The 27,601-nt window shown below is 42.4% G+C and overlaps 2 protein-coding genes across 7 annotated transcripts in view; one reads left to right on the top strand and one right to left on the bottom strand.

Annotated features, from left to right (window-relative positions):
- BCL9 (BCL9 transcription coactivator) overlaps window positions 1-27,601 on the top strand; it is a 90,899-nt gene that overhangs the window by 54,700 nt on the left and 8,598 nt on the right. For 2 of the 6 annotated variants that reach the window (XM_033197857.1, XM_033197853.1), the window contains exons 2-7: window positions 14,750-14,888; window positions 16,783-16,864; window positions 21,596-21,907; window positions 22,894-23,210; window positions 24,440-24,629; window positions 25,811-25,910. In XM_033197857.1, coding sequence (XP_033053748.1) covers window positions 21,855-21,907; window positions 22,894-23,210; window positions 24,440-24,629; window positions 25,811-25,910 — 660 coding nt within the window. In that variant the 5' untranslated portion in view covers window positions 14,750-14,888; window positions 16,783-16,864; window positions 21,596-21,854. Of the gene's footprint in view, window positions 1-9,823; window positions 9,844-10,079; window positions 10,308-12,600; window positions 12,995-14,749; window positions 14,889-16,782; window positions 16,865-21,595; window positions 21,908-22,893; window positions 23,211-24,439; window positions 24,630-25,810; window positions 25,911-27,601 lie in introns of those variants that run through there. The other 4 variants (XM_033197855.1, XM_033197854.1, XM_033197856.1 and 1 more) reach the window with 4 other exon arrangements.
- On the bottom strand, window positions 3,614-4,085 carry LOC117075512 (transcription elongation factor A protein-like 8). Its single transcript, XM_033197961.1, has one exon. The coding sequence runs from the start codon at window positions 3,973-3,975 to the stop codon at window positions 3,622-3,624; it is 354 nt and encodes a 117-aa protein (XP_033053852.1). The 5' UTR covers window positions 3,976-4,085; the 3' UTR covers window positions 3,614-3,621.

The following is a 27,601-nucleotide window of genomic DNA, read 5'->3' as shown; positions in this document are numbered from 1 at the left end:
CCATTAGCCTGGCATTCAAATCTGGACTGTGCTTTTTAACCGTTGCGAGGCTTGAACAAATCATTTACCCTCTCTATTTTGGTTTTCTCATCTGTAAAATGGGTATAATTATAAATCACATTCAGGTTAATGTTGTCAGATGGTGCCTATTCCACAGCCAGTATTCTGTAAACTGTAGCTTTTTAAAAAAAAAAAAAAAAACTCAGTGTATTCTTCTTATATACTTTCTCTAAATTATATTCTTCATAATTAATTCCCACCTTATTTATCTATCTGTATTCCCCACTGATCCTAACACATACATTGAAGAGAGGCTATCATGTGCAAAGATTAAGCATTTTCACCTCAGGCTGACTTGGGCTTTAATCTCAGCTCCACCACTCTCTAGACACATGACTCCACACAGTTACCTTATCTTTTTAAGTATCTGGCCCCTCAACTGCAAAACAGTTGAGGGAGAGCAATTCATACCTCATGGGGTTATTGTGTATATAAATAAGATCATAGAAAGTCCTTAGAATAGTGCTTGGCACATGCACATACTAAATACTCAATAAACAGCAGCTGCCATTATGTTTGTTTCTAATCACCTTTACCACTATCGTTTTCTGATTCACTACCCCCACATAAGCTGTGCTCCTTTCAGTCTCTGGCTTGGCTCCTTGTCTCTCCCTCCTGGCCATCCTCCCCTCCTGGAACTGCCCAAATCGTGTTCTTCAAGGCCAGTTCGGCTTCTGATCCTTCACAAAATTATCACACACTACTCCAGATTCGAATCATTGCTTCTCGTCCGGCCCTCCCACTCCCCGGAAATCTGTCGTTTGTGCAGTGTCTGTAATTCTGTTTAGAAATTAATTATTAAACATCTTCTGTTGTAGTTGTTTCCTCGACTGGACTGTAAGATTCTGGAGGAGGGGTATTTATTCAGCTTCCAGTGAAGCTCTCATTCGGCTTACTTTGGCACTAGACACATAGTAGGTGCTTATTAATGCTTGACTGATAAACAATAACTAAGAAAGCAAACACATAAAAGTAATTGTGAGATTTTGCAAACAGGGGTTCCTTAACCACCTGGATAGTGCCCTCAATGACTGTGAATCAAGAGTGATCCTGAGCAGTGTTATTTCAAAACACCAGCACAGAGTAGAGAAAAGAGCAGTTGATGCAGAACACCCAAATCAAGGTCAGCACTGTTTAAGTTAGCAAAGCCTGTCTTTACTGGCACAGATGACCTTGTTTTTGTTTTCCTCATCACTTCTTGGCATCTCTCGCCAATCTCAATCACTTCTTCCAATCCCAGAGGACTTGCTGCCCTCAGAAAGCCCTCTGAGTATCTTTCCCTCTATCTTGAATTTCTGGGGAAAGTTCTCCAAGCTTCAAAATTCGCCTTTTCTTTCTTCCCCACGATATTCCCTCAGTGCAGTTAGCAGTTAAGGAGGATAGAGGTCTGGCCAGATAACTTATTAAAATGAAACAGGGCTAACCTTTTATTATGTTATCCCCCCAGGGGCTGGGCAAAGTGACATCTTAAATCCAAAGTATGAATTTCTAATGTCAGAATTTACAAGAGTGTGTCAGGAGAGTTGAGGAGATATCAGTAAGCGAGGTTGGGTGTGAGAATGAGTGAGGTATTGAGGGGGTAGCCTTTCAGTGTCCCTAAAATCTCCCCACAGGCCAATTCCATTTTGGAAAATCCGGAGATGACCAAATGCAACAATAAGAACCAACATTTATCGGGCACTTAACTATGTGCTAGGCACTATTCCTACATGTCTACAGTCATTCATTTATTCCCACACTACTCTGGGAGAAAAATACCTATTATCAGTACTCCACTTGATGGGGGGAAAAAAACCCTAGGGAGGTTAAGTAATTTTTCCAAGGTTATATAGCCTGCTCATGGCAGAGGTAGGATTCAAAATCAGGTGGTTTCCACCCAGAAGTGGGTTTTTGAATCACACGTCTCCCCTTGTAAACATTCTGGGAAAACAGAGGAACAAACTTCATGAGAAACAAACCTAGATATTATCATTATTACCATCACCATCATCATCACAGCAAACAAGGTGCTGTCCCTGTGTATGCAGGGCACTGCATGAGGTGCCCCACTGTATGCCTGAATCAACCTGACCCTCAGATTGCCTCAAGTGCTTCCACCTCTATGAAGTAGTTCTGCTCATGTCTTCTCCCTCAAATAATGTATCTCCTCTGATTGCCGATTTACTTTTTGCTTCTGCTCTGCCATTTATTTATTACCTTCTATCTTGCATTGTGGTTATTTATATACATTGTCACATTGCTGAGTCCTTTGCCTGGCTGACTCCTACGCATTCTTTAAGATTCCACTCAGGTCTTATTGCATACCCTGACTCTCCTGCCTGGACTAGATACCTCTCTTCTGTATGCCCAAACACTTGGCATTTATTCATATTATGCCACTTATTATAAGTGATTATAAGTGTTTACTTGTCAATATTTTTAACAAGCTAGATCCCAGATCCCAACATCAGGGGAGTTAAGTTATACTTTTTTTAATCTTCAGTACCTTGCACAATACCCAGCACATGGTAGGCACTTAGTAAACTCTTTTTTTTTCTTATTAATGAATGAACCCTCCATACAAATCTGATTATACTTTGAAAACAGAATTGAATGTCAGATTCATTTTCTGTATCCCCCAAGCCCTGCACTTAGTAGTTGCTCAATAAATATTGCAATGAATAAATAATTGAAAAACAAAAGAGATGTGAGATTCTGCTCTTGGGATATGGGAGAAGACTGGGACCTAGAGTAAATTTTGCATATCTAGGCTATATTTTTAAGTTGATTATAATAAACATCTACCACTAAAATAGATGAGAAAGAAAACATTGTTTTTGACCAAAATTACTTGGCTACAAAAATATAGTTTAATATCCAAACCCAGGTCCATATGACTCTAAAACCAGTATTGTTTCTGTCATACAATATTGTTGAGAGCTTTTTTTTTTTTAATCTGTAATAATTGCCAGTTTATTCCTCAGGCTAAGCGATCCAGAGGTAATTTGAGGTTTACATTTCTTTTTTATTGTTCTTTCATCTAGAGTTTAGGTGCCCCCATTGCCCTCATAAGCTGGTTGCAAATTATTTGACTCTTACTTATTAAAAAAAATCCTTAATTCTTTTTGTGTGTGAGACACGTGTTCACTAAAAAGCACATATAAGCAAAAAGAATAAAAAGAAGAAAACAAAATTTCACATCACATAGAAATAAGCTTGGTTAAGTTTTTGATATATGTTATATGGATGCATGTATACACACATGCACACACACAAAGTTTGGAATTTTATCCTATATATGTGAGCTGATATTAAATATGCTGCTTTGCCATAACCTGTTATGTTTTACTTTACAACATGGAATGAACACATTCCCATGCAAATGTGTGAAAGTTTCCAATTGAGAAATAGACCCGGAAAATGGGTCAAAATCCAAAATCCAAAGAGATGCTGGTACCAAGGAAACTACCTAAAACAAAATTTCATCAGATTATTAAAAGTAAAATGGAGGTCAAAGATACATCAGAAAATGCTAACAGAAAGCAAGCTTGGGCCAGATTTTAATATTGGGCAAAAATGAATTCAAGGCCTAAAGCACACAGGATAAGGACAGCTGCGTGAATGTCTTTGCTTCCAATGCATCATCACAAACTTGTTTCTTACTCTTCTTCTCTCTTCCCTAAGCTTTTCAAGCTCATCTACTCCTCTTATCATTTCTTCAGGGTTCAAAGGCCTAATGGGTGTGTCCTTTTTAAATCCCTGGCCAGGCTGATTCGGCCCTCCTGCGGGGTTTCCTTCTGCCTCCTGGCTTACACCTTCTTCGGAAGGTTGAGGATTTCCTTCTGCCTCCTGTGGTACATCCTCCAAAGGGCGATCTTCCTCGGCCTTTGGCATGTTCTGTGGTTTTCCCTCATTTTCTTCACAAGACTTTTGCATATTGAGTATTTTTTATTTCCTTTTTGAATAAATTAGTCCTGAAAGGATCTTGGGCACTTTTCTCCTTCTCCAGCAATAGGGAGCTGCTACAGGGAAACAGACCCTGGACTATAAGGCATATTGTTGAGATCTTAAGGTAGATAGAGGGGCCCTCATTGGGCCCAGCAGAACCAGCAGGGCTTAAATAATTAACAAGGAATAGACACTGCATGAACTATGTAAAAAATGGTGGTATATGTAAACCGCTTTTTAAAGAAAGATCTATCTGGCAAGAGCGTGTAGAATTGACTGATGAGGGGAGAGGCTGGAGGCAGGGATATCTATTGCAACAGTCCCATCTTGGAAACAGATAACAAGAAATTGATTTAAGGAGGAATTTGTGGACACTGGTGATGAGAGGAGACAAAGACAGAAGATGTTGAGTCAGGATTACCACAAAGTTTTAAGTCTAAGTGAAAGATATAGGGAACTCAGAAGTGAGACTTAATCTTGACAGATGGTGAGTTTGCTTTTTGACATGTTAAGTCACTTTAGATGAGCAAGCTGAGTAGATAGAAATGCAGGATTAAGTTCAAGAGAGGCCTGAGCTAGACCTGTAGATGTGCTGGTCATAGTTAAAGTTCTTTAAACTTCAAAGAGATGATAGCTAAAGTTAGGAGAGTGAAATGACTTAGGGAAAATTGGAGAGAGACAAGATCAAAGAACCAACGACTTAAAAGAACATCCACAATTAGGAGACAATGGGAAGAATTTAAATCAATGAAGAAGGCAAAACTGTAATATCATCAAATCTTGGAATTAACAACTTAAAAGAGATTCAGGGAGGAAAGGATATTCGTTACATGAATTTGGCAATTAGGTTTGGCCATATTGGACAGAGTATTTTGGTAGAATGGTTGGGTTAATTACAGAGGAGGAAACACAATTGTTGTGGCAGAGAATGTAGGTTGCCCTCTGGATAAATTGGGAATTAAAAAAAAGGGGGAAAAAAGGGTACTAATGTAAGAAAAATTTTACTGAAGATTCTAAAGCAAAGAGTAAGAAGCCAATGGATGGAGAAGAGTGAGCAAGGTCCTTCAGAGGTGAGATGAGATGACAAGTTTGGTCTTGCAGTGTAGAAAAAGTATGGATAGAATTTGGAATAATTGCTGTAGAAAATGATAGAGACAACAATGAGGATACATAAAAGGATTACAAAGTGGTAAGTAAAGAACTTCAATGTCATCACCTTAATTTTGGTTGGGATCCATTTTATTGGCTTCATGGTTTTTCTAGCAATATCTGGTTGACTAGATGTGGAAACAAGGAAGTGAAGGTACATCTTAGCATTGGGAATTTCCATGGCCAGAATGGTGGATGGTCAAGGATTCCATGAAGACAAAGTGGCCAGTGAGTGCAACCTGAATGCAAACCATAAAGGTGAAATCAAGGCTGAAATAGTTGGGTAGTAATTCTAGAGAAACTGGGAAGAGATTGATTATGTGAGCTGGGAAGAGTCCAGTAGCACAGGCTGAAATCAGGAAAAACAACTGGAGGGCAAAATTCCTACGGAAATGTCTAGGAGAATTAAACAAAGTAGTAGAAACACCCAGAATTATTGTTGGGAAAGCAGTTATGAATAAGAAATGAGGCTGGGTTCAGTAGTTTATGCCTATAATCCCAACCCTTTGGTAGGCCAAGGCAGGAGGATTGCTTGAGGCTAGGAATTTGAGACCAGCCTGGGCAACATAGGAGACTATCTCTAAATAATAAATTAGTGGAAATTGAGGAAGAAAAGGAAAGTGGGATTCTAAGAACTGATGTGAAGAACTGGTATGAAGATCAAGAGATTTGGAGAGAAATGGTTAAAGCATGTGGAATACGTAGATTGTCCTTTGGTAAGGCATGATGGACAATGGTTAAATAGGAAAAGTGGGAAAGGATCAGGATCATTATGTCAATCATTTAGGGCTCAGGAAATGAGAATGTCATAAAACCTGAATTTTAGAAGGTAATGAGAGTAGGAAGTACAACCATGTAGGTTTGAGGATGAAAACAAAGGGGAAGCATTGGTGGCAGGATCTGAATGTCACTTCAAAGCTTCATAATAATGGTGACTCTGATTCCCAAGTTGTGAAGAGCAGGTATGTGGTGACACAGAACAAGACTCAAGCTCTCATTGAATGCCAGGGGCCTCAAATGAAGCTGCAGGAGGAAAGGAGGCGGGAAAATTGATTTCCACCTAACAAAGGAGACAATTAGTTTTAAATTTTCCAGCCAGGGATGAAGCTCTGGGACTCCCTCATTGACTTCAATAGACTGGTGAAAGGTAGGATAAGGAGATTTGTTTCTTTTTCCTAGGAAACCTAAAAAAGAAATAATTTCCTGGCCATGTTATTACAGCACTGGGGTACAGCACTATGAAAGTCAAGAGATTAGATTGACTTTCTAATGGTTAGATGCTATTCCATTCTTACCCTTCATTTTCTTTTTTCTTTTTTTTTTTTTGAGACGGAGTCTCGCTCTGTCACCCGGGCTGGAGTGCAGTGGCCGGATCTCAGCTCACTGCAAGCTCCGCCTCCCGGGTTCACGCCATTCTCCTGCCTCAGCCTCCGGAGTAGCTGGGACTACAGGTGCCCGCCACCTCACCCGGCTAGTTTTTCGTATTTTTTAGTAGAGACGGGGTTTCACCGTGTTAGCCAGGATGGTCTCGATCTCCTGACCTCGTGATCCGCCCGTCTCGGCCTCCCAAAGTGCTGGGATTACAGGCTTGAGCCACCGCGCCCGGCCTCTTACCCTTCATTTTCAATCATTAATGACTCTCTTGGTAGTATTCTTTTGAAGCTGAAATTCACCAGTTTTGGTGAACAATGAGGTAGATGAATCGGTAATAAATATTAATAGTACAAGCAGCAGGAGCCCACCGACAAGCTGAGGGCTTTGACCAAGGCAAGAATTTGTTAAGCCTTCTCGTAACCCTGATACCAGCTGGCTGAGTGGGCTCAACCTTTCTTAGTCTTGGTTTCATCATTTCTAAGGTAGACTTTCATATTCTCTCCTACAATAATAAATATTGTTAGGAATGAACAATCATTGGAATTTAGAATACTGCTATGGAGTCTTGGACTCAAATTCTAGTCCCTAAAACTGAGCATAATCTTGGCAAATCATTGAACTTCTATGCCTTAGCATTCTGTAAGACAGGATGGAATTCCTTCCAATCCTAAAATTTAGGTGTAAGTTTATCAAGAACTGAGGAAACAAAAGCACTTGTTGCCTCAACTTGAACGTGGAGTTTACAGGTGGAAAAACTGGAGGCAAACCTAACATAAATGCTATGATTAGCTAAAGAACTAAGAAGTCAAACTTACATCATCTATGTTTGCAACACAGTGAGTGCTCATCATTATGAGAAGCAAATTTCAGTAAGTGAGAAAATCAAAACCAAGTCTCTTTAGCATCAAAATCCTTTATTTTTAGCAATTTTACCATTTGGGTAAAAAAATGATTTCTTATCTTAAAATTTCTAGAGTAGCAGTAACAGTTTGAAGCTTTTATTCATAGGATGCTTTTAAAAAAGCATTTCATTATCCATTAATGTTTATGTATATACAGTGTGTTAAATCCTTATACACCAAAATAGAATTCTTTCTCAAGTGAGATGAAAATGCATAGAAGGTAGAAAATTCAGAGGGCAAAAATTCTAGTAAAATAAACTATTTAATAGAATAAATTCTATTTTAAAACACATTTCTGTCCCATCCGCAATGTAGCTAAATTACCATTTCTATGGAACCTCTAACCTTTAGATTTCATGACTTTTAGCATGCTTAAATTCTCAATATTATTATTCTTTTACCCTAGTGTCGTATGTTTAATATTCGTTTGTATTTTTCTTCTGATTCAATAATAATTTTGAAATTTGACACATATGGCTGCATGAGGGCTTAACGCTTAGTAAAACGGCTAAGACTTTCTTTTAACATTTATATTATTGTTATTGAGTTTGTTTTGAGCTTGCTGAGCAGAGGTGATCTGGTCTGGGATTCCCCCCAGGCCAGAGCTTATTTTGGCAGTGGTTTTCTCATACAGATAAGTTCTGTGAGTTCCTTCTTTCCACCTCTTTCCACCTAACATTAGCAATCCCAAATGTTTCTTGCATATTCCTGATTTGGTTGTCTTTTCTTATACCATAAGAAAAGTCCGTTAGGTCCATACCTGACTTTTTCCTCCTCCCTTTTCGTACAAGGGTTCTTAGCTATGTTACATCAAATATTCTATGCCCCAAACTTAACAAAAGGCGTTTTAATTATTTTCTGTTTGGAATTCTCCAATTGATCTTGATATTGTTTATAACAACGATTGCCTTTCTTCTTTATTTAATTTATATCCTCAGTCATGACAGAGGACAAAGAGAAAATACCTTGCCACAGTTTTTCATAGGATCTAAGCAGGGGAGGCAGGGTATAGTAACTTACAGTGACCAGTTAAAGAGTTTTACATGATTTCTAAAGCAGATCAGCTTTATCATTTAGGGCTCTCTTGACCATCCTTTACCACTAGCACCATTCCTTAAAAGGTTGCCCAAGGAAGGTTTCCTTTAGGAAGGGGAACCAACACAGGAATAAGTACCCTGGTTAAAACCATGGGTGACAGAAGCAAGAGAAGACTTATCTCGTTCTCCTGGCCATATTGCCTCCATCTGTCTCCAGGGAGAACACGCAGTACACTCTAACATGGGCAGTCTTCACCTAACTGATTCAGAAGAGCTGCGGGGTCAGTGCACAGTTGCCAAAGCAGCTTACTTAGATCAAGACCCCACAAGGCACAAGCACAGAGGTGCAACAACAGTGTATTTTGGGGAGGGTGCAGAGCAGACAGATCTATAATAACAGTTGTTCACCGCAGCAACCAGGGCCACACAGATGAAGCAGGAATAGCCCGAATCTGAGCTTTGATTCAGCCACATGCTCTAACCATGATGCCGTCATTTTATCCTTCTGAGAAAAAGTGGAATTTAATGGGCTACCCTCTCACGACAGCGCCGGGATCCTCGGGCTTTGAGCCCTCCAGAGCAGAGATCTTCCGAAAAATGAGGGGAGCTACCGCGGCTGTGAAGCGACGTTAGGTCCTGGACAGAGATCCCCTCTGTGGGCACCAGGCAGCGATGCCTGAGCCAGGCTGGGCCAGGCCTGATGTGAAAGGAGACCCGGCACCCCTGGCGCATCAGCGGGACTCCTGCACTTCGCAGAGGGTGGAGGAGAGCGCAGTCCCGGGCAGGGGTTGCTCCCCTGCGAGGGGAGAAAGCCGGCCATGGCCCAGGCGGTGCAGACTCAGGGGTGGAGAGACGGGACCGGAAAGCAGGGTGGAACTGCGTCCCGGAGGTGTGAGGAGGTGGCCTTGAAGGTTGAGGGCTAGGCCGGGACCTGGGCGGCAGGGAAGAGTGAGGGAAAGACCGGCTCTTCAATTCGTTTCTGTCAAAAATGGCCAAATTCCACGCTGCCCTTCCCCCTCCGCGCCTTTCCTAGCCCCGCTCGGTTGCTCCCCGGGCTGCGCGAGGCGGCGGGGAGGTCCGGGAGAGCGCGCGCGTGGGGAGGAAGGGACGGGAAGAGGAGACCCTCCCGGGCCGCACCTCCCGCCCCGCCGGCCCCTCGGGAGGCTCTGGAGTTGGGGACTAGACCTCTGCCGCTTTAAGCTGGGGAGTGGGCGTCCCCTCCGGCCGGGTGACGGTCTGGGGTGGGCCCTGGCGGGCGTGCCTATGCAAACCAAGAGGTGGTGCCGGCGGTGGGCGGGCCCGTAGTAAAATATCGGGGGCGGGGCGGCGGGAGGTGCGGCTGCCTGGTGGGCGGGGCCCTGCGGGAAGGTGGGGGCGGGAGGAGGCCGCGGCTGGTTGGTACCATCGCGCGCGACCGGGGAGGGGGACGAGCGACTTTCCCTGGAGGGGCGGGCCCTTCCCGGTGGCGGGGCCGGACGCTGAGGCGGGGCGGGGCGGTCCCGGTTCCCTGCGGGCGGGACGTCGGGCCGGGGGGAGGGGGCACCCTCCGCTCGCGTCCGAGGCGGGGTCGGCTGTACCTTTCGTGGCGCGGTGCGGCGGGGGAGGGCCGAAGGGAGGGAAGGGGCGGGACCGGGAGGGGGGAGCCGGAAAGGGGGAGGCGCCGGCGGACAATGGAGCCTATGTGTGCTTGCCGGAGTGGGACGGCGCCGCCGCCGCCGCTGCCGCCGCCGGGGGGAGACGCTGCGCCGCCGCTGCCGCTGGCCCCGGCCCCGGCCCCCCGGGGCTGAGAGCCGCCCCGGCCCCAAGCCTCTTCCCCTGCTCTGCACCTCCTCTCCCCTCCCCCACTCCTGCCTCCGGGGTAAGTGGCACCTGGGGGAGGGGGAGGGGAAGGACCGTAGCCGGGGGCAGTGGGGGTCGGGTCCGCGTCCGCGTGTTTTGAGCCGGTTTGGGGGCAGGGGTAGCCACAGCCACGAAGAGCGGGGTGGAGGGGGGCAGAAAGGGGCGGGGGCCAGGGTTGCGGGTTTAGTGAGACGAGTCTGGAGGAACCTGTGGGGGGAGGTGGGGGTGCTTCACGGGCGGTGGGGAGAGAGGGGGGCATGTCTTTTTTTCAGAGGTTGTGTCCCAAGCAGTGCTTAGAGAGGTTAAACCAGGAGAGTGAGCACGGTCCCAGGGTCTTGGATGCAGGGGTGTTGGAGGGGCGAGCTGGAGAGCTAAATAAGGGAATTGGGATTGAGTTTGATGGGGTCTGTAAGACCCCTGAGATGTAGAGAGGTAAAGCCGACTTTGCAGGCCAGTGACTTGTTGAAGGGTAGAGGGAGGTGGAAGCTAGGGAGAATGTATGAGTAGTTAAGGGCCGAGGCAGGTGAGTTGGTGATGTCTAGGTCACTGAGTCATTGTGGGGGTCGTGGGACACACCAGTGATTTCCAAAGTGGAGCCCTAGTCGCCGGCCTTTGAAAGTTGCAGAAACTATTAAGATGTCACTGATTTAGTGTTGGGTGAGCCTGGTGAAATGGAGATATCCTAAATAAAACAACAGCAGGGTTGGTTATTATGTCCAGAGGGAAGGAGAGGGAGGGGCCAGAGGCCTATAATAGTATTGCTGGGGGCCTTATGGGAAGGCTACCAAGCATAAAGGAGGCGGCCAGAAATCTGTCCTCCCAAGAGGTCTGAAGGAGGGGGAAGGAAGAATGGGTTTTTAGTGATAGGAGAGACTTAGAGCCTACATTGGAGTCCAACTGGGGACTAATAAAGTTACTAGATAAGTTAGCGAAATGGACCTAAGTATCTCGTAGTAGAGAGTCTGTAAGATGGGATAGAATTGATGCAAAATTTGACTTTGGTTACAGCAAACATAGGTAAATCCCTGGCAATGATTTCAGTGGGGAAATGACTGTCTATGTAAAGAGTTACATTTTGGTCAATGATGGGTATTGGAGTATTAGTTATCACTTGATATATTCAGGAATTAAATGTTCGTTTTTGGGGCAGAGATTTGGACTCATGCACTGAGCAAAGTGATGAATTAGAACTAACAGACAGTAAGGATAAATTGTAAAATCATTGAGAGATGGGAGGAGGGGGCAAAAGGATGTTGGAGGTAAGACTCGTGGGTTTAGAACCTTTGTGGAAATTGTGCAACATGATTGTCTTGTTTTGTGTTTTTTACTGAATACTAGTGATTGGAAAGTTTTAGCACGGAAGAGATGTTTGTGTGAATAGCGTAATGGCCCTACATAAAAATTTAAGAAAGACCTCCTTATTCACTATTGAGAAACACCCAAACTATTAAAGACAGAGATGGGTTTATAAGAGGAGATGTTAGTTAAATGGCATAAGGATGCTTTGAGAAATGAAGATTCCATTAGTTGTTTGAGGGTTTGGATAAAAAGAGAAGTTGTATTTTATTTTATTTATTTATTTTTTGAGATGGAATCTCGCTCTGTTTCCCAGGCTGGAGTTCAGTGGTTTAATCTTGGCTCACTGCAACCTCTGCCTCCCAGGTTCAAGTGATTCTCCTGCCTCAGCCTCCCAAGTAGCTGGGATTACAGTCACACGCCACCATGTCCAGCTAATTTTTGTATTTTTAGTAGAGATGGGGTTTCGCCATGTTGGCCAGGGTGGTCTTGAGCTCCTGACTTCTGGTGATTCACCCACCTCAGCCTCCCAAAGTGCTGAGATTACAGGTGTGAGCCACCGCACCTGGCTAGAATTTTTGTCTTTTTTTGAGATGGAGTCTCCCTCTGTAGCCCAGGCTGGAGTGCAGTGGCACAATCTCGGCTCACTGCAACCTCCGCCTCCCCATCCCAGTTCAAGCAGTTCTCCTGCCTCAGCCTCCACAGTACCTGGGATTACAGGCATGCGCCACCATGCCCAGCTAATTTTTGAATTTTTAGTAGAGACGAAGTTTCACCATGTTGGCCAGGCTGGTATGGAAATCCTGACCTCATGATTCACCTGCCTCCACCTCCCAAAGTGTTGGGATTTCAGGCGTGAGCCATTGCGCATGGCCTAGAAGAGAAATTTTAATGTAAATTTGAGAAAAGTTGAGATGAGGGATGGGAGTATGAGATTTGGAAGTTTTATGACTTAGAGATTTGGAATTGAACCATTAAAATATTTTGTTAATAACCAGGTAGAATATAAGATGATAATGATTTCAAAAGAGATGGTAGATAGACAGGGAGGTCATTGGCTAAAAGATAAAAGAACAGTTTCCATAGAGTTCTCTTTGTATAAGGTAAGTGTATGTCACTTGGTTCCTCAGAAGTGTCTGCTTCTGTGAATAAAAAGAAAATGCTCTCTGGTTTGTGGGGAAAAAGAATACAGATGTTTCACAAGCATTATAATCAACTAAATATTTGTTCATGGTGACTTGGTACAGTAATTAGAGCCTTAGTTGTAGAATCAGGAAGTTCATTCTCCCATTGACTTATGTGTGACTTTAAACAAATCCCTTATATTTCTCATATTTCTCCAGTTCTCCCATCTACAAAGTAGTAAGACCACCTGCCCTAACCACTCATAATAGCGTTTCTGCCTGACAGGTTAGTGCCTAACTGCAAAGTACTCTGAACATCTCTTAGAATGAGAGATTATGTAGCCCAACTCTTTCAATTTCTGTAAAACTACTATCTCACTAACAGACCAAATTCAGCTTTGGTAATGTGCTTTATCAAGGAACAAAAAGGAGTATCTTGTACATCTGTCTTGTTCTGTTGTTCGGGTTTTTGTTTTATATTAGTTTTGAAAGGTAATGCCTCTCTCCCTTTAGTGGCAAGACAGTCATAGTGATGACAATTGTAGAAATGTAAGCACAGGTCCCCATGGGAGAGTAGGAAGATAGATGCTGTGAGTGCTAACCTGGGCTACGCCAACCCCAAATGTCTGTGTGGACTTGGATATGTTTCCTGGCTTCCTGGCAGCTTAATTTTCTTCAGCTATGCAATAGTGTTGGTGGAATAACTTCTCTTCCTGCCTTGGTGAAGATGACTTGCTCTAGATCAGGGTTTTTTGTTTGTTTGATTTGTTTTTTTTTTTTTTAATTGAGACGGAGTCTTGCTCTGTCGCCCAGGCTGGAGTGCAGTTGCACGATCTCAGCTCACTGCAACCTCCGCCTCCTGGGTTCAAGCAATTCCCCTGCCTCAGCCTCCTGAGTAGCTGGGATTATAGGCACATGCCACCATGCCCAGCTAATTTTTGTAATTTTTTTTTTTTTTTTAGTGGAGACGGGGTTTTCACCATGTTGGCTAGGCTGGTCTTGAACTCCTGACCTTGTGATCCACCTGCCTTGGCCTCCCAAAGTGTTAGGATTACAGGCTTGAGCCACCGTGCCCGGCCAGTTCAGGGGTTCTTAACCTTATAATGTCCCATGTACTCCTTTGGCAATCTAGTGAAACATAGGACTCCCTTCTGAGAATGTTTTTTAAATGCACAAAATAAAATACATTGAATTATAAATGAAATGGAAACAGTCATCAGAATATTAATTGTAACATATGTTTCTTTATAACACATTATTAAATAATAAAATACAGCCGCAGGTCTAATGAGACTGTAATTTTTGAAGTAGTGTATGTATTATACCAAGATATTTGCAACAAAACTATGTGACATGAAAATGTCTTGTGGTTTCTGTTGGTGACAAGGTCACAGAGTTGCTAATGCTATCAGGGATGGTTACCTCCATTCATCATTGAAGGCCATGCTAATTATTACTTAGAGGTTAGTCAAAACGAACATCTTAGCTTTCCCCAGGAGTTTCATAAACATCTTCCCCTCCCCCAAGTCTATCCACAGACCTCTTGGGAGTCAGTGGGATCCCAAGTTAAGAACTCTTACCCATTTTTGAAAGTCATATTGTCTCATGGCCTGTTGCATTTTAGGCTTTGCAGTGTTTTTTAGCATCTCTACCATGCTAAGAACAGGAGCACAGAGAAGACATGAAACAAAAGTCCATTTCACAACCTGTGGTGACTGTTTTTGGTTGTGGAAAATGTTAAAAACAATGATTAAAATGAGGCTTTTGTATCTGGTGGCTTTTGCTTTTCTAAGCTCCCAGTCATCCATGAGCATGGTTAAGCCTCAGTGGGATGGAGATGGGCTGCAGTGACCCTATCTTGGACTTCTTGTATTTTGAGTTTTAGTGGTTTTGCCTTCCTTCTCCATTTTTGACCTAATTGTTTTCTTACTGTTTCTTCTTCCAAAGATTGCTTTGGCTGCAGAGCATTGGGGAATGGGTGGTTTTCCTTGGAATCAGTATGAATTGAGATATGAACTTTACTTTTTCCTTATCCCTATAGGACTGAATGTGGGACCAGTTGGTGTCATTCCGCTTTGACCTAAACATTCCCTCCCATCTGATTGGGCGGTAGAGATCATTTTTGGAAAGTTCTTCCGTGTCCTGATGTAGAAGAAATAGCAAATTGGACATATTGAAAGGTAAAGAACATCCTGATAAGTCAGTTACTTTTGTGATTCAGTCTGACTATATTGGATTTTTGTTGCTGTTTCCGTAGGGCCTCTTGTAAGTTACAACTACATTTATTCATTATTCTAAGAATTCTCAAGGCAAAAATCATCAAACTAAATGCAAGTCAAAAATATAAGAGCAATTATCTTACACCTTTCTGTGAGCAGGGACTTGTGCAGTAACTCATTTCATAGGGCCAAGGATAAAGGCAGGTGGTGAGAAGTTAAACAGGTATTTATCATGTCATCTTTAGTTTGTGTGAATGCAAGGTAAAGGTAGCAATACAAGAAGCCCCAAGCTCATTATAATACATGGATCAAACAGCATTAATTGAGTTTCTGCCAGGTATCAGGTGCTGAGAGGAGGAATGACAGTGCCCTCACTCAGGGAGTTCCGTGTCTACACAGACAGTTTTGTGTTATAATAGTATTGTGATTATAATGCCGGGGGCCGTGGAGGACATACAGGGGAGAGTTAGTAATCAAGGAGAGTTTCACAGAGAAGGGGCATCTGTGCTGAAATAATATTCTGGGTAGCCATTATTCCAGATGGTAATAGTTGAAATTCATTTTTGAATGCTTGAATTTTGTCAGAAATCTTTAGCTTGATATAAAATTTTATTTGCTTAAAGTTAGCTATTAAAAAGTGACAGAGATGTTTCTACCCCACGAGTACTAAAATGTACATTAATATTTTGCTTGGACCAAAGTTTTCTCTACATGCCCATTGCATAGTTTACTTTTCTCCACATGTTGGGGAAAGATTGGTTTTTCCTATTGTGTACTTTTTCTAAGAGGAAGCTTTTTAGTAGTTGGTATGCCAGAAGTTAAGAATGAGCTAGGAATGGAATCCTGAGGCCTTTTAGTTCCACATTCTAAGTTTGATACTGTGCCTTTTATGGAGTAGTGGTCATAGCATAGAAATGAAATTTGTTAAGGATGACATCGTTCTAATAAACTGGACTTCTTAGAGCAGGGAAATGGGAAAGCATCACTGGAAGAGTTGAAATTGGAATCATAGAGATGATTCTGAGCTTAGTTAGATTAATTTGTGAATTTACTTAAACAACTTGATTGCATGCCTCTCTAGGAATCCTTTTAAAGATTCCTAAATAATTTAGCCCTAAGACAGTCTGCAACTTACTTCTCCCTTGCTATTTCAAAACTGTAAATTCTGGGCAAAGAGGGAGGCTCAGTGTCGTAATTCTAGTTTATAAGGACTAATGGTGGAAATTGTTCTGCTTGGCCAGTACTTAGTGTTTTATTGACTTAGCCAGCTCAATTCAGTACCACACTTTGCACACAGTAGGCACTGAATAAAAGGAAGTCATCTGGTCACGTTATTCAGCTCTTAAGTACCCCCAAAAGTGTATGAAAATAAATGTTCTTGCTGGATGTAGAGTTATGGTTGAGAGTAGGGAGAACTGGGAGTGATCTTCACTTTGTAAGTTCAGAGACGTATCTGGAATTTTGTCTCTTCTCACCTTTACAGTCAGCTTTCAGATCTCTATACTAATAAGGAATGGGAAGAAGCAAAATTATGAGGGGTTTCTTTCTACTACATTTCCAGAATTCTAAAAAGTAGAAAACTTGATTTGCACTTTATATTTCTCCAGCCTCTGAAAATAAAATGTGCTGTTGGGAAGGAGGAAAAGCCACACGAGCCTTGAACTGGCTACAGATCAGATATAACCCTTGAAAAATTGGGAGTTGATTCTGTTTGTGTGGGGAATGACAGCTTCCTCTGAAACTGATATTCTGGAATAAATAAGAAACCTATTTTTCTTTTAAGATAGTCATTGACAAATGGATGTTTTTGATTTTTTAAAAAATCTGCTTAGGACTTTTTTTTTTTCTCTTCTAGTCGAGGGTCATCTTTGAGAAGGGGTTCCTGGACTCCTCACCTCCAGGATGAGCACTGCAGTGTCGTGACCCTTGGGGTTTTGGTGAGTACACTGATGGCTGATAGCACTGGAGCACGTGCCTGGCTTAGAAGAACGAGCTTAGGGAAAAACTTCAGCTTTTATTTAACGACTTTTTTTCTTTACATCACCCAATTTAACGATTTTTTTTCTTTACATCACCCAACCCTCACCCCGCCACCTCCACCCAGCCACTGCCCTTGGTCACCACCACCATTTTACTGTCTGCTTCTACTGCCAACTTTTTAAGATTCCACATGTAAGTGAGATCATGTGGCATTTGTCTGTCTGTGCCTGGCTCATTTCACTTAACCTACTGTCTCCAAGTTCATCTACATTGTTGCAAATGACAGGATTTCCTTCTTTTTAAAGGCCGAATAGTATTGCATTGTGCATATATACTACATTTTCTTTATCCATTCCTCTGTTGATGGATACTTAGTTCCCTGTCTTAGTTCTTGTAAATAATGTTGCAGTGAACATGGGAGGGCAAGTATCACTTCCACATACTGATTTCATTTCCTTTGGAGAACACAACAAATTTTTTTTTAAGCAAATACCATCTGCTAGGCACTGTAGTAATTGCTGGGTATACAGAGATGAATAAGTCAGTTATGGTCCCTACCTTCATGGAGCTTGTGGTCTAATTGGAGAGATGAATGTTACACAGATGATCACATAAATTGCCTATATAATTACAAAGCATGAAACATGTTGAAAAACCCTAGATGCTTTAAAAAGAATGTAATATAAAATTTCATGTAGATTGATGGCATTAAGGGATTATTCTCCTCTGAAAAAGAAACACTTAAGCCAAGACTTCATTCATTCAACAAAACTATTCAAACTTGATATGGGAAAGTTGAAGTTTAGGGAGAGAGGTGTCAACAATGACTTCCGAATTTCTGGCATGAGCGACTGTGTGGATAAAGGAGCCATTTATTAAGATACGGAAAACTGAAGGAAAAAGGTTTTAGGAGGAAGGCTATATACAGAATCGAAGAATTCATATTTGATCCTGTTAAGTTTGAGACATCCAGGGAGATGTCAAGCAGGGAGATGTATATACAGATCTGCTGGACTGGACCTGTGAATTTGGGAGTTGTTGGCATGGAGAGAACTTAGAGCATGAGAAGAGAAGATAACTCAGAGTAGAGTCCAGAGGAACTCTAAAGTTTAGAGATCAGGTGAAAAAGAGGCCTGCAAAGGAAGCAGCTGAAGAAGGCCTGGAGAGATGGGAGGAAGGCTAGGAAAATGAGGTGTTACGGAAACCAGGAGAGGAGTTACAAGAACGAAGTGAGCAACTGGCAGAATCTAAGAGATGGAGTAAGATGAGATTAGAAGAGTGGCCAGTGGTGACCTTAACAGAAATAGTGGTCGCTATGATCTCGAGGTGGAAGTTGGTTTAAAATGATTAAAGGATGAAGTGAACACTGTGTCTTGTCAACTCTGTGCAGAAATTTGGCTCTGAAGGGTAATAGAATGCTAGATCTGCGTTTTGTTTTGCTTTTTTTTTTTTTTTTTTGCACTGGAAGATTCTACAGCCTGTCTGAATGCTGATTGGAAAGATCCAACAGACAGAGGGGATGGCCAGAGGGGAGAATGATAGCTCTCAGAAGGCTGGAAGGGATAGGCCTAGTTCACCTGTGGCTGGACTGACTTGGGAGAAAGTGGGCTATCTTTTTGTTTCAGTAATAGAAAAGAAAGAGGAGATAGCTATTGATGAAAATTGGTTTGTGTATTTACTAGTAAGAACTTTCTGCCTGGCAACATCTCTTCTTATTAAGTACTGGGCAAGTCCAGGTATTGGGAGTGGGAAGGAAGGAAGGAAATGTGGTACCTAGGAGATGTAGAAGGTATTTTGAAATGGATTCAGGCACGATAAGCCAGCGTGCTCGCTAGAGAGTAGTAGTAGTCATAGTGATACTTAATGCTGGAGTGCTTACATTATACTGCTGAGCACTTTATATGAACTAGTTCACCTTGCCCACCAAGGCTCTACTTTGACAGGCACTACAGTGATGAGGAGCACAGACTTTGGGGCTGGAGTGACCAGAGTGCTGGTTAAAGGCCCACTCTACCATTTACTAGGGTGTGAGCTTGGGCAGGTTACTTAACATTGCAGAGCCCGTTTTCTCATCTCTAAAATAGAAATAGTAGTGGCACCTGCCTCCTGGGGTTTTTGTGACTGTGTTAACATGTTTGTATAGTACTCAGAACAATGCATGGCACATAGTAAAAATTTTAAGTTTTAATTTAAGAATAGAAGAGAAAAACATCTTGTAAGTGGATCTAAGGTGTTTGGAGATGTAGTTATGTTGGGGAAAGAAAAAATCTCTCTGGCTGTAACGATTCTACGGAAGATCCTTTCCAGTCCTTAAAGGTTAAACAGTTGAACGCTAACCTCTTGAAGAGCCTAATTTTATTCTTTGGAACTATATGTTTGGCAGATTTTTTGCTCAGTCGTTTTGATCATCAGAAAGGCTAAAAGTAGAAACAACTTATTTCCTTGGATTAGGGATTGAAAAATCTAGATTTTGATCCCAGTCACTGGGTGAACCCACATGCTTATTTCAACCTCTGTGCTGTCTCTTTCTCCATAAAGTAATGGGAAGGAAGATGGCTTCAAGGAAGGAGCCAGGGTCTGAGAGCAGTGACTGGAAACCTGGAAGAAACCATTCACACCCCATGTGCTCCATTCATTCATCTCTAAAATGCCTGTCAATCAAAGTCAGGCAAATTGTGAGAAAATGAAACTGTATGTAGAAGTACTTCGAAAATAAAAGTGTTTTATGTTCACAGCATTATTATCAGAAATAATCTTTGCTACCAGCTCATCATAAATGCTTGGCAGATTAATGAGGTGATTTGATAATTGTAATGTTTTGAGTTTCTTTGGAAGACGTGTGTAACACAAATGCCAGGTGTTCCTCTTATGGGAGAACCTGAAAAAGTCACAGAGGATCTAACTACATTCTTAGTACATCATGCTCAGTATTATAGAAAAACAAAACTTTAAAACAAGGTTCTTGTCTTCTAAGAACATAGTCTTAACAGGGTGATAAAATACACACCTAGGATTATTCAGTACGACATGTGATGGAGTGCTAGAAGCAGACAGAAAGTACTAGAAGAAGTTATGGAGGGGGACTATATAGGTGGTAACTGCTTTTCTTTTCCTGAGGTAAATGTTTTCTGATGGCTTTGTCCATGCAAGATTCATTTTCTACTTCTATTTTCCCGGTGATTTCTAATGTTCATTGAGAGGTTACAAAATGGTTTATGATTATATATGTCAAATTTGACAACCACAATCCATTTCTTAGTCTAAACCAAAAAAAAAAAAAAAAAAAAAAAAAGCTGGAAGATGATGGGGGATAAAAATAGAACCTTAAATATAATCAAGACCAAAATGTTTTTTAACATGCTCTCTCCTGAGGTCGGCATAGAAACATTCATAATGTTTTCATTCTAGTTCTTTTTCCTGACTTTTTTATTTAAAAAGGAAAAAATTTAATTGAATGTACTCAGAACTTCCATAAATTTCTTTCACTGTCCCAAGTAAAATAGCTGGGACTATTGCAGATTTCTAATTGAATAAATAGACCTTTAACGTGTGACAATGATCACAGTGCTACAACCTGGGATATAGCTGATCCTCCCAATTTTAGCCCAGTCTCCATTCTCTCGAAGTACATGTAAGCTGCAGCACCTGAGCTGTTTCTAACACCCTTTGGTTCTGTAGTCACTAGTCCTACACCTAATAATCTCCTGCTTCATTGCTATACTTTGTCAGTAAGATACCAGAAGCTGGAAGGGTGTTGATAAGGGGATAGTGGTTACAAGAAAACCATAATGGAATTGCCCTGGGAGGGAGCAGAGATTTAAAGTATGTCTTGGTTTTACCTGAATTCGTCTAGGCTTCCCTAAATAAAGGACTTTCTCATTTGTTCTCTAGCTAGGTTTGGGAATATTTTATTGACCTTTATGCTTCAAATTAGCCTTGCAAATTGGCTCAAAAAATATCTTAGCCTTCAAAGATGTTCTTTTACTTTCAGAATTATGGATCATTCCCATGCTTACCCATGCCTGCAGTCCCTGTCATTAAGCAGTGAGAACACGAGACACATACTCGGCATAATTTAATAGAAAGATCATGGAAATCAGGGGGCAGAACTGATTGTATTTGGTGTTGGCTCAATATTTGATTTCAGAAGTATCTCCTTTTAAGTCCCCCCACCCCCAAGGCCCTGAGAGTATAAACGTAGATTAATTTGCATCATGGTTTGAAATTGGGGGTTGTTTCATTTCAGGGCTGTTGTTTGCCATCAGAACTGAAACGCCAGATAGTCACTATGGATCTGTGGTGTCAAGGGGTTTCAAAGCATTGTTTTGAAAAAAGAAAGACACAAGTTTTTGAGGGTTTTGTATTCAAAACTACAGAAATGTAAGGGAGAATACATAGCTAAAGAGAAAACTGCCTTTGTCACCCTGCTCACCCTTGCCTGGTCCATGCTACTTGGGTGGGAGGCTTGCATGCTTGACAGGAAGTCCTAGTCACCCTCCAGCTGGTTGTGGCCCCTGAGCATTTGTCCACAATGGGAGCATCACCCTTTCCTTTCACCCTGATGGAAGTGGAGGCATGGTCTAGCTGCTTCGCTGAGTTGGCTAGTGCTTTCACCTTGATCCTGTTGTAAGGGTGTTTTATGTCTCTGTTTTTGCTCCCAACTTTTTTTGGGTGGCCTTTTCCTGTAGTGTGCCCTGGAGATGCGAGATTTTCCTTTGGCAGCAGGAGGTACGCCCCCAGAGAATGCTGGAGCTGCAAGGGGAAAGGACCCACTTCCACAGCAGAGAAAAACAAAGAGGAAAAAGGCATACAGGCAGCCAGCGCTAAGGAACGCACCCAGCAAGCAGTGGGCCAGTGCCACTGCCCCCAGCAGCTGTTTCTGCTGCAACCCGAGAGCAACTCGGTGAGCCTGTCCCGTTTGTGACTGCAAGCTCAGGATTTCAATCAATGCATTCCAGTAACCCTAAAGTGAGGAACTCTCCATCAGGAAACACACAGAGGTAAGGGCTAGGGCCTCTTCCTGCAGCCCCTTGGGGATGCCATAGTCACACCATGAACACTCATTGGTGAAACAGTATGTTGAATTAGAAGTAAATGAAACCCAAATGGGAAAGGAAGAGAAAATAGACTAGTAAGTAGTAATGTAAGAGTAAGCAGGATACAGTGTAATCAAAGATAATGTTAGAGTTTTCCTTTGTTATTCTTCTGTTCATCATTCCCTGACCTCTCCACCCACCTCCCTGTCAAAGCACAAACAAAAGGACCATAGGGACCAACCAGTACAATCTGCCCAAGTTGGCAAACAGGGAAACTGAGGCCTGGAATGGTGAGGAGGCCTGACGCCTTAGAACCAAAACATTATTCCCCAGACTCCCACCGTGACGCTTTTTGCTCTGTTTCCCAGTACTTAAACCGTTACTCTAAAAGAATTTTGTCCTCCCTCCCTGAGGGCAGCGGTTGGTTTATCTGCTTTGGTGGAATACTGCTTGTTGGGAGGGATTAGTATCCTGGAGGATTTCCCTAACCTGACAGTCACCAGCTCCCGTGCTCTTTGGGACCTGCTTGCATTTTCCATCAGGGAAGTGAGGCTCTCCTACAGCTGTTCTTGTCATCAGCCTGGGGCTGGGTAGTATTTTGATCTTAACGATGCCTGTTTGTTTACTCTGAGCTAGTCTTAGTGTAAGAGTCACTTCTCTATGTACATAGAAACCGTTGTCCTTTATTGACAGAAGCCCTGGAGATGGGTCCCCATGTGACTCTAGGGTTCCTGAAACCTGGCAGGCCACTCTGCTTGATCCTCCTTTCTACTGATAGCTCTGAGATGGGATCGGGGTGGTGGGAGCAAGCAAATGGCTGAGGTGAATCATGGGGTGGTTATTTTAGTCCTAAGGGTTTCCTTGACCCCCAGTAGAAACTGCTTCTCCCTACTTTGTGCTGACCAGTTGTATCTGGTGTCTGATCTTCCTTTGTTATTTGTTTCTTTTAGTAGCCCTAAGTCAAAGCAGGAGGTGATGGTCCGTCCCCCTACAGTGATGTCCCCATCTGGAAACCCCCAGCTGGATTCCAAATTCTCCAATCAGGGTAAACAGGGGGGCTCAGCCAGCCAATCCCAGCCATCCCCCTGTGACTCCAAGAGTGGGGGCCATACCCCTAAAGCACTCCCTGGCCCAGGTGGGAGCATGGGGCTGAAGAATGGGGCTGGAAATGGTGCCAAGGGCAAGGGGAAAAGGGAGCGAAGTATTTCCGCCGACTCCTTTGATCAGAGAGATCCTGGGACTCCAAACGATGACTCTGACATTAAAGGTATGTCTATAAGATCTTTGAGACTCAGAGGGAAGTAGGTATTCCTGAGGGAAGGCCTCTGACATTCAACAGAGGCAAGAGAGCCTAGTATCAGACAAGTGGGGAGAGTAGGTATCAGATGCAGGAGTTCTCACAGTTTATGATGGAACTGTTTCTTCTCATTTTGTTACTAGCTGAAGAATTGTTTGGAACCTCCTAGTTAAGGAGTTCTTGCCCTTAAGGATGCAGTGATTTAGGGGTTATGGTAGGATGTTTCACAGGCCTAACCCTGTTTGTACACGTTTCTGGCCTCTGTGTTGTTTGTACTTTAGTTTCAAGCCAGTCACTCTAGTTTGTCTGTGCCAGCAGCCCCCACTGGGGCAGTTTTTCTGGTATCCCCTTCTCTCCTCCATCAGAGCAATCCTCCAAGGCTTGGGTCTTGTATTCTCTAGTTGCCATTTTGCCAGACTTGCAGACACAAGAGGAAGCCTTTATGGCCCTGGCAGTAGTCCAGATTTGTTACAGCTGATTTTAGTGTAGCAAGAATGAGTGGCTACCAGATGTGTAGAGATTTGGCAGGTACCAAAATGGAGTGAGCCAAGAAGGGTATGGGACCAACAGCTGTGGTTTTAGGCTTTTTTCCTCCTAATATAAGACCAAAAGTCTCAACTGTAGGCCAGAACATGAAGTTAGTATTCAAGGAATGGAAGTATGATTTTCCAACCCAAATTAGAAATGAAAACCTGGGTGATTGTTTCTCCTCCCTTCCTCCCCTCCTCCCTCAAGTGTTTTGGCAGGCCTGCTGTAAGTGCTAGCACTATGCTGGGGGGCCATGGTCAGCAAGATAGATACAGCTGTTGTCCTCAAAGATTTGAATGCACCTGGAAAGCTGATTATTAGACAGTTACAGTAAAAGATGATAAATGCTAAAATAAGAGAAGTTAGAGGGCTGCGAGATCCATCCCCAGTTAAGTCTAGGAGGTTTCAAAAAGGTTACCGGGAAGAAGGGTCATTTACGCTAATATATGAAGGAGGTGTAATAGAGAGGTAAGGAAGTGGGGGAAGACTGCTCTGTGATTAGTCATTTGAGAGAGAAGAGTATTTGAAATTTTATGAATAGAAGAGGTTTCCTCTTAGCAAGGTGGTACTTCCTTGAAATTCTCAAGGTTGGTTTGTGTTGTGATGCTATAAATGCTGGCAGAAGAAAGGAAATTGTATTCTTTCTATGACGAGTCATTTTATTCTTTTAGAATGTAATTCTGCTGACCACATAAAGTCCCAGGATTCCCAGCACACACCACACTCGATGACCCCATCAAATGCTACAGCCCCCAGGTCTTCCACCCCCTCCCATGGCCAAACTACTGCCCCAGAGCCCACACCTGCTCAGAAGACTCCAGCCAAAGTGGTGTATGTGTTTTCTACTGAGATGGCCAATAAGTAAGTTGATGGCTGTGTCTTGCTGTTGGGCAGGGCTTGCCTGGGGACTTAAGTTCTTATTCCCATTGCAGATTGATCTTTTATTATCACCTAAAGTTAACAGTACAGAAAGAGATAAAACATAAAACCTCCCCAACCCAAACTCCCCCAGAGGCAACCACTGATAATATATCCTTTGCTTCCCTTTCAGAAATTTTTCATGCTTGTACAGATATACTTATATACCTCTTTTTGTTTTTTTGAGATGGTGTCTGTCTCTGTTGCCTAGGCTGGAGTGCAGTGGCGATCTCAGCTCACTGCAACCTCCACTTTCTGGGATCAAGCAATTCTTCTGCCTCAGCCTCCTGATTAGCTGGGATTACAGGAATCCATCACCACGCCCAGCTAATTTTTTGTATTTTTTAGTAGAGATGGGGTTTCACCATGTTGACCAGGCTGGTCCTGAACTCCTGGCCTCAGGTGATCTGCCTGCCTCAGCCTCCCAAAATGCTGGGATTACAGGCATGAGCCACCACACCTGGCCATATATACCTCTTTTTATAGAAGAAATTGATTGCACAATACACACTTTTCTGCAACCTACCTGTTGTTATTTTCTAAACAACACAAGTAATAAATGTCCATTCTAGAAAAATTAGAAAGTATAACTAAAAATTAGTATCTCTGGAATTCACAGAGATAACTACTGTAAACATTTTTATATATAAATTTCTAGTGGATGGATGAATCAATTTTTATTTATCAGAACTGTGATTATACCCTACATAGGGTTTTCTGACTTGTTTTTCACTTAAGATAAAAAGTGAATCTTAACAGCCTTAAACTGTCACTAGGATTGTACAATCTTATCTTCCCCTTTTTTGGGTTGGGATTTTGAACTCAGATTCTCTGTAAAATGCCTACCACAGTGGATTGGTTTCAGGAGAAAATCTTGGTTTTTGTTTTTTAATGCCTCTTTTGAGATTTGCTGATGGCTATCTTTTAATTTTAGAATTTTGATGGTAAGTGGTAAACATAAATAATGAAACATATTTGTCTTGATTTCTTCTTCAACATTTGTGGTGGTTCTTTATATTCCTTCTTCTCCCTTACAAGTTGATTGTGGGGTTAAAGTGCTTTGGAATTACAGTTAGTGAAACAGAAACAAGTTCTAGTGTGTGCTGTCTCTTCCGTCTTTGCAGAGCTGCAGAAGCTGTTTTGAAGGGCCAGGTTGAAACTATCGTCTCTTTCCACGTCCAGAACGTTTCTAACAGCAAGACAGAGAGAAGCACAGCCCCTCTGGTATGTTGTTTCAGAAACCGAGTAATGGTTTAATGATTCTACAGTGACTGCAAAGGAAAGGAGGTGGTGAATTTAATTGATAGGAAGGTAGTCTTGATGGTATGAGCTGTGTTCTTGGCATTTAACCTAATTCTGACATTGTGGGGCATTAGGCATATCATACTATACTAGCCTTTTCTACGAGAAAGTCGAATTGCTAGGGGGAAGAAGATGCAAACTAAAAGAGGACCTACAAAGATATCTTTGGGTTTCCTTCATGTAATCGTCTCTGGGAAAATCTAAATTCAGACCCTGTGTACAGAGCAGGTTTTTTAAAAATAACACTCTTGAGCTAGTTGAATAACAAAGAACAGAAAAAAAGCAACAACTAAAACTTCTGGTGTACCTGATGACAATATCATAATCAGAGCCTCTTCAACTTTCAAAGTGATTCATATTTATTTCAAAGTGGTAAGACCATTGAATGCTTTTAATTGCTTGATATTTGTAAAATTGTAATACAATGTTAGTCTGTTTTCTATCTGGATCTTAAGCACCTGCTATAAACTCCATTAGAAGAAGCATACAGTGGATGTAGTTTACCAAATTGAACCAAAAGATATTTCTTGTATCTGGCATCGTCAAGCCATTGCATCAAATGCTATGGGAGATACTAAGAGGTTCAAGACACAGTCCATGCTTTCAGGGAGCATGAAATCTAATACTGGGATGAGTCTTTTTTTTTTTTTGAGACGGAGTCTTGCTGTGTCACCCAGGACGGAATGCAGTGGTGCCATCTTGGCTCACTGCAAGCTCTGCCTCCCAGGTTCACGCTATTTTCCTGCCTCAGCCTCCCAAGTAGCTGGGACTACAGGTGCCCGCCACCACGCCTGGCTAATTTTTTGTACTTTTTAGTAGAGACGGGGTTTCACCATGTTAGCCAGGATGGTCTCGATCTCCTGACCTTGGGATCCGCCTGTCTTGGCCTCCAAAAGTGCTGGGATTACAGGCGTGAGCCACCGCGCCGGGCCGTTGGCATGAGTCTTAAACATGGGAAAAGTTAATTGACAATAAATGATCAAAGTGACAATTCAAGATAAAATAGGTGGCATCTTTCCTATTTTGTGTATCAGGAAAGTCTCCATCTTTGTAGACATAAGCAGAGCTTAGGCCTTCCTAAACTTAGAAAAGGAATTTCACATTCCCCATGCATCTTGACTACTCAAGGGTAGAAGATGCATACAATTATATTTAAAATGCGTATTGTCCTGGAATGAATACAGTACAGTGCAGCTGAAACCAACCTTTTATTGACTTAATGGTAGTTCTTAATATCTACACCTTAATACTACACCTACACCTTCTCTGGTACTAAAATCAGGAAAGGAATTAAGGAAGGAATTGGGAATAATCCATTGTTCCCCATCTAAATGTTTTCTGCTGTCATGGTTTCCTTATATGAAGTCAGTACCCACCCACAACAAATGAAACCTGACCAACAAAACCAAACTTAAAATGGTACTAGAAGGAAAATCAGGGTGACCTCTACACTCCAGTTAGGAGTTGTGGACATGAAATATACTTTTGACTGTACAGAATCATATAAGATTCAGCCGATCTTACTCACACAACTCGATACCTACAGACAGAAGTGCATGGATACCTCCAAATCCAACATTTATATATGTATTCACAGAATATAAGTACTCAAA

This window comes from Trachypithecus francoisi, unplaced genomic scaffold, assembly GCF_009764315.1.
Source record: "Trachypithecus francoisi isolate TF-2019V2 unplaced genomic scaffold, Tfra_2.0 Lachesis_group5, whole genome shotgun sequence".
In the NCBI taxonomy this organism is placed as follows: Eukaryota; Metazoa; Chordata; class Mammalia; order Primates; family Cercopithecidae; genus Trachypithecus; species Trachypithecus francoisi.
The sequence above is the reverse complement of the archived record's forward strand: the minus strand, read 5'-3'. Positions and strand labels throughout refer to the sequence as shown.

Excerpts from the sequence above, each read along its gene's own strand:
- LOC117075512 (XM_033197961.1), bottom strand. The coding sequence starts at position 3,975 with ATGCAAAAGTCTTGTGAAGAAAATGAGGGAAAACCACAGAACATGCCA.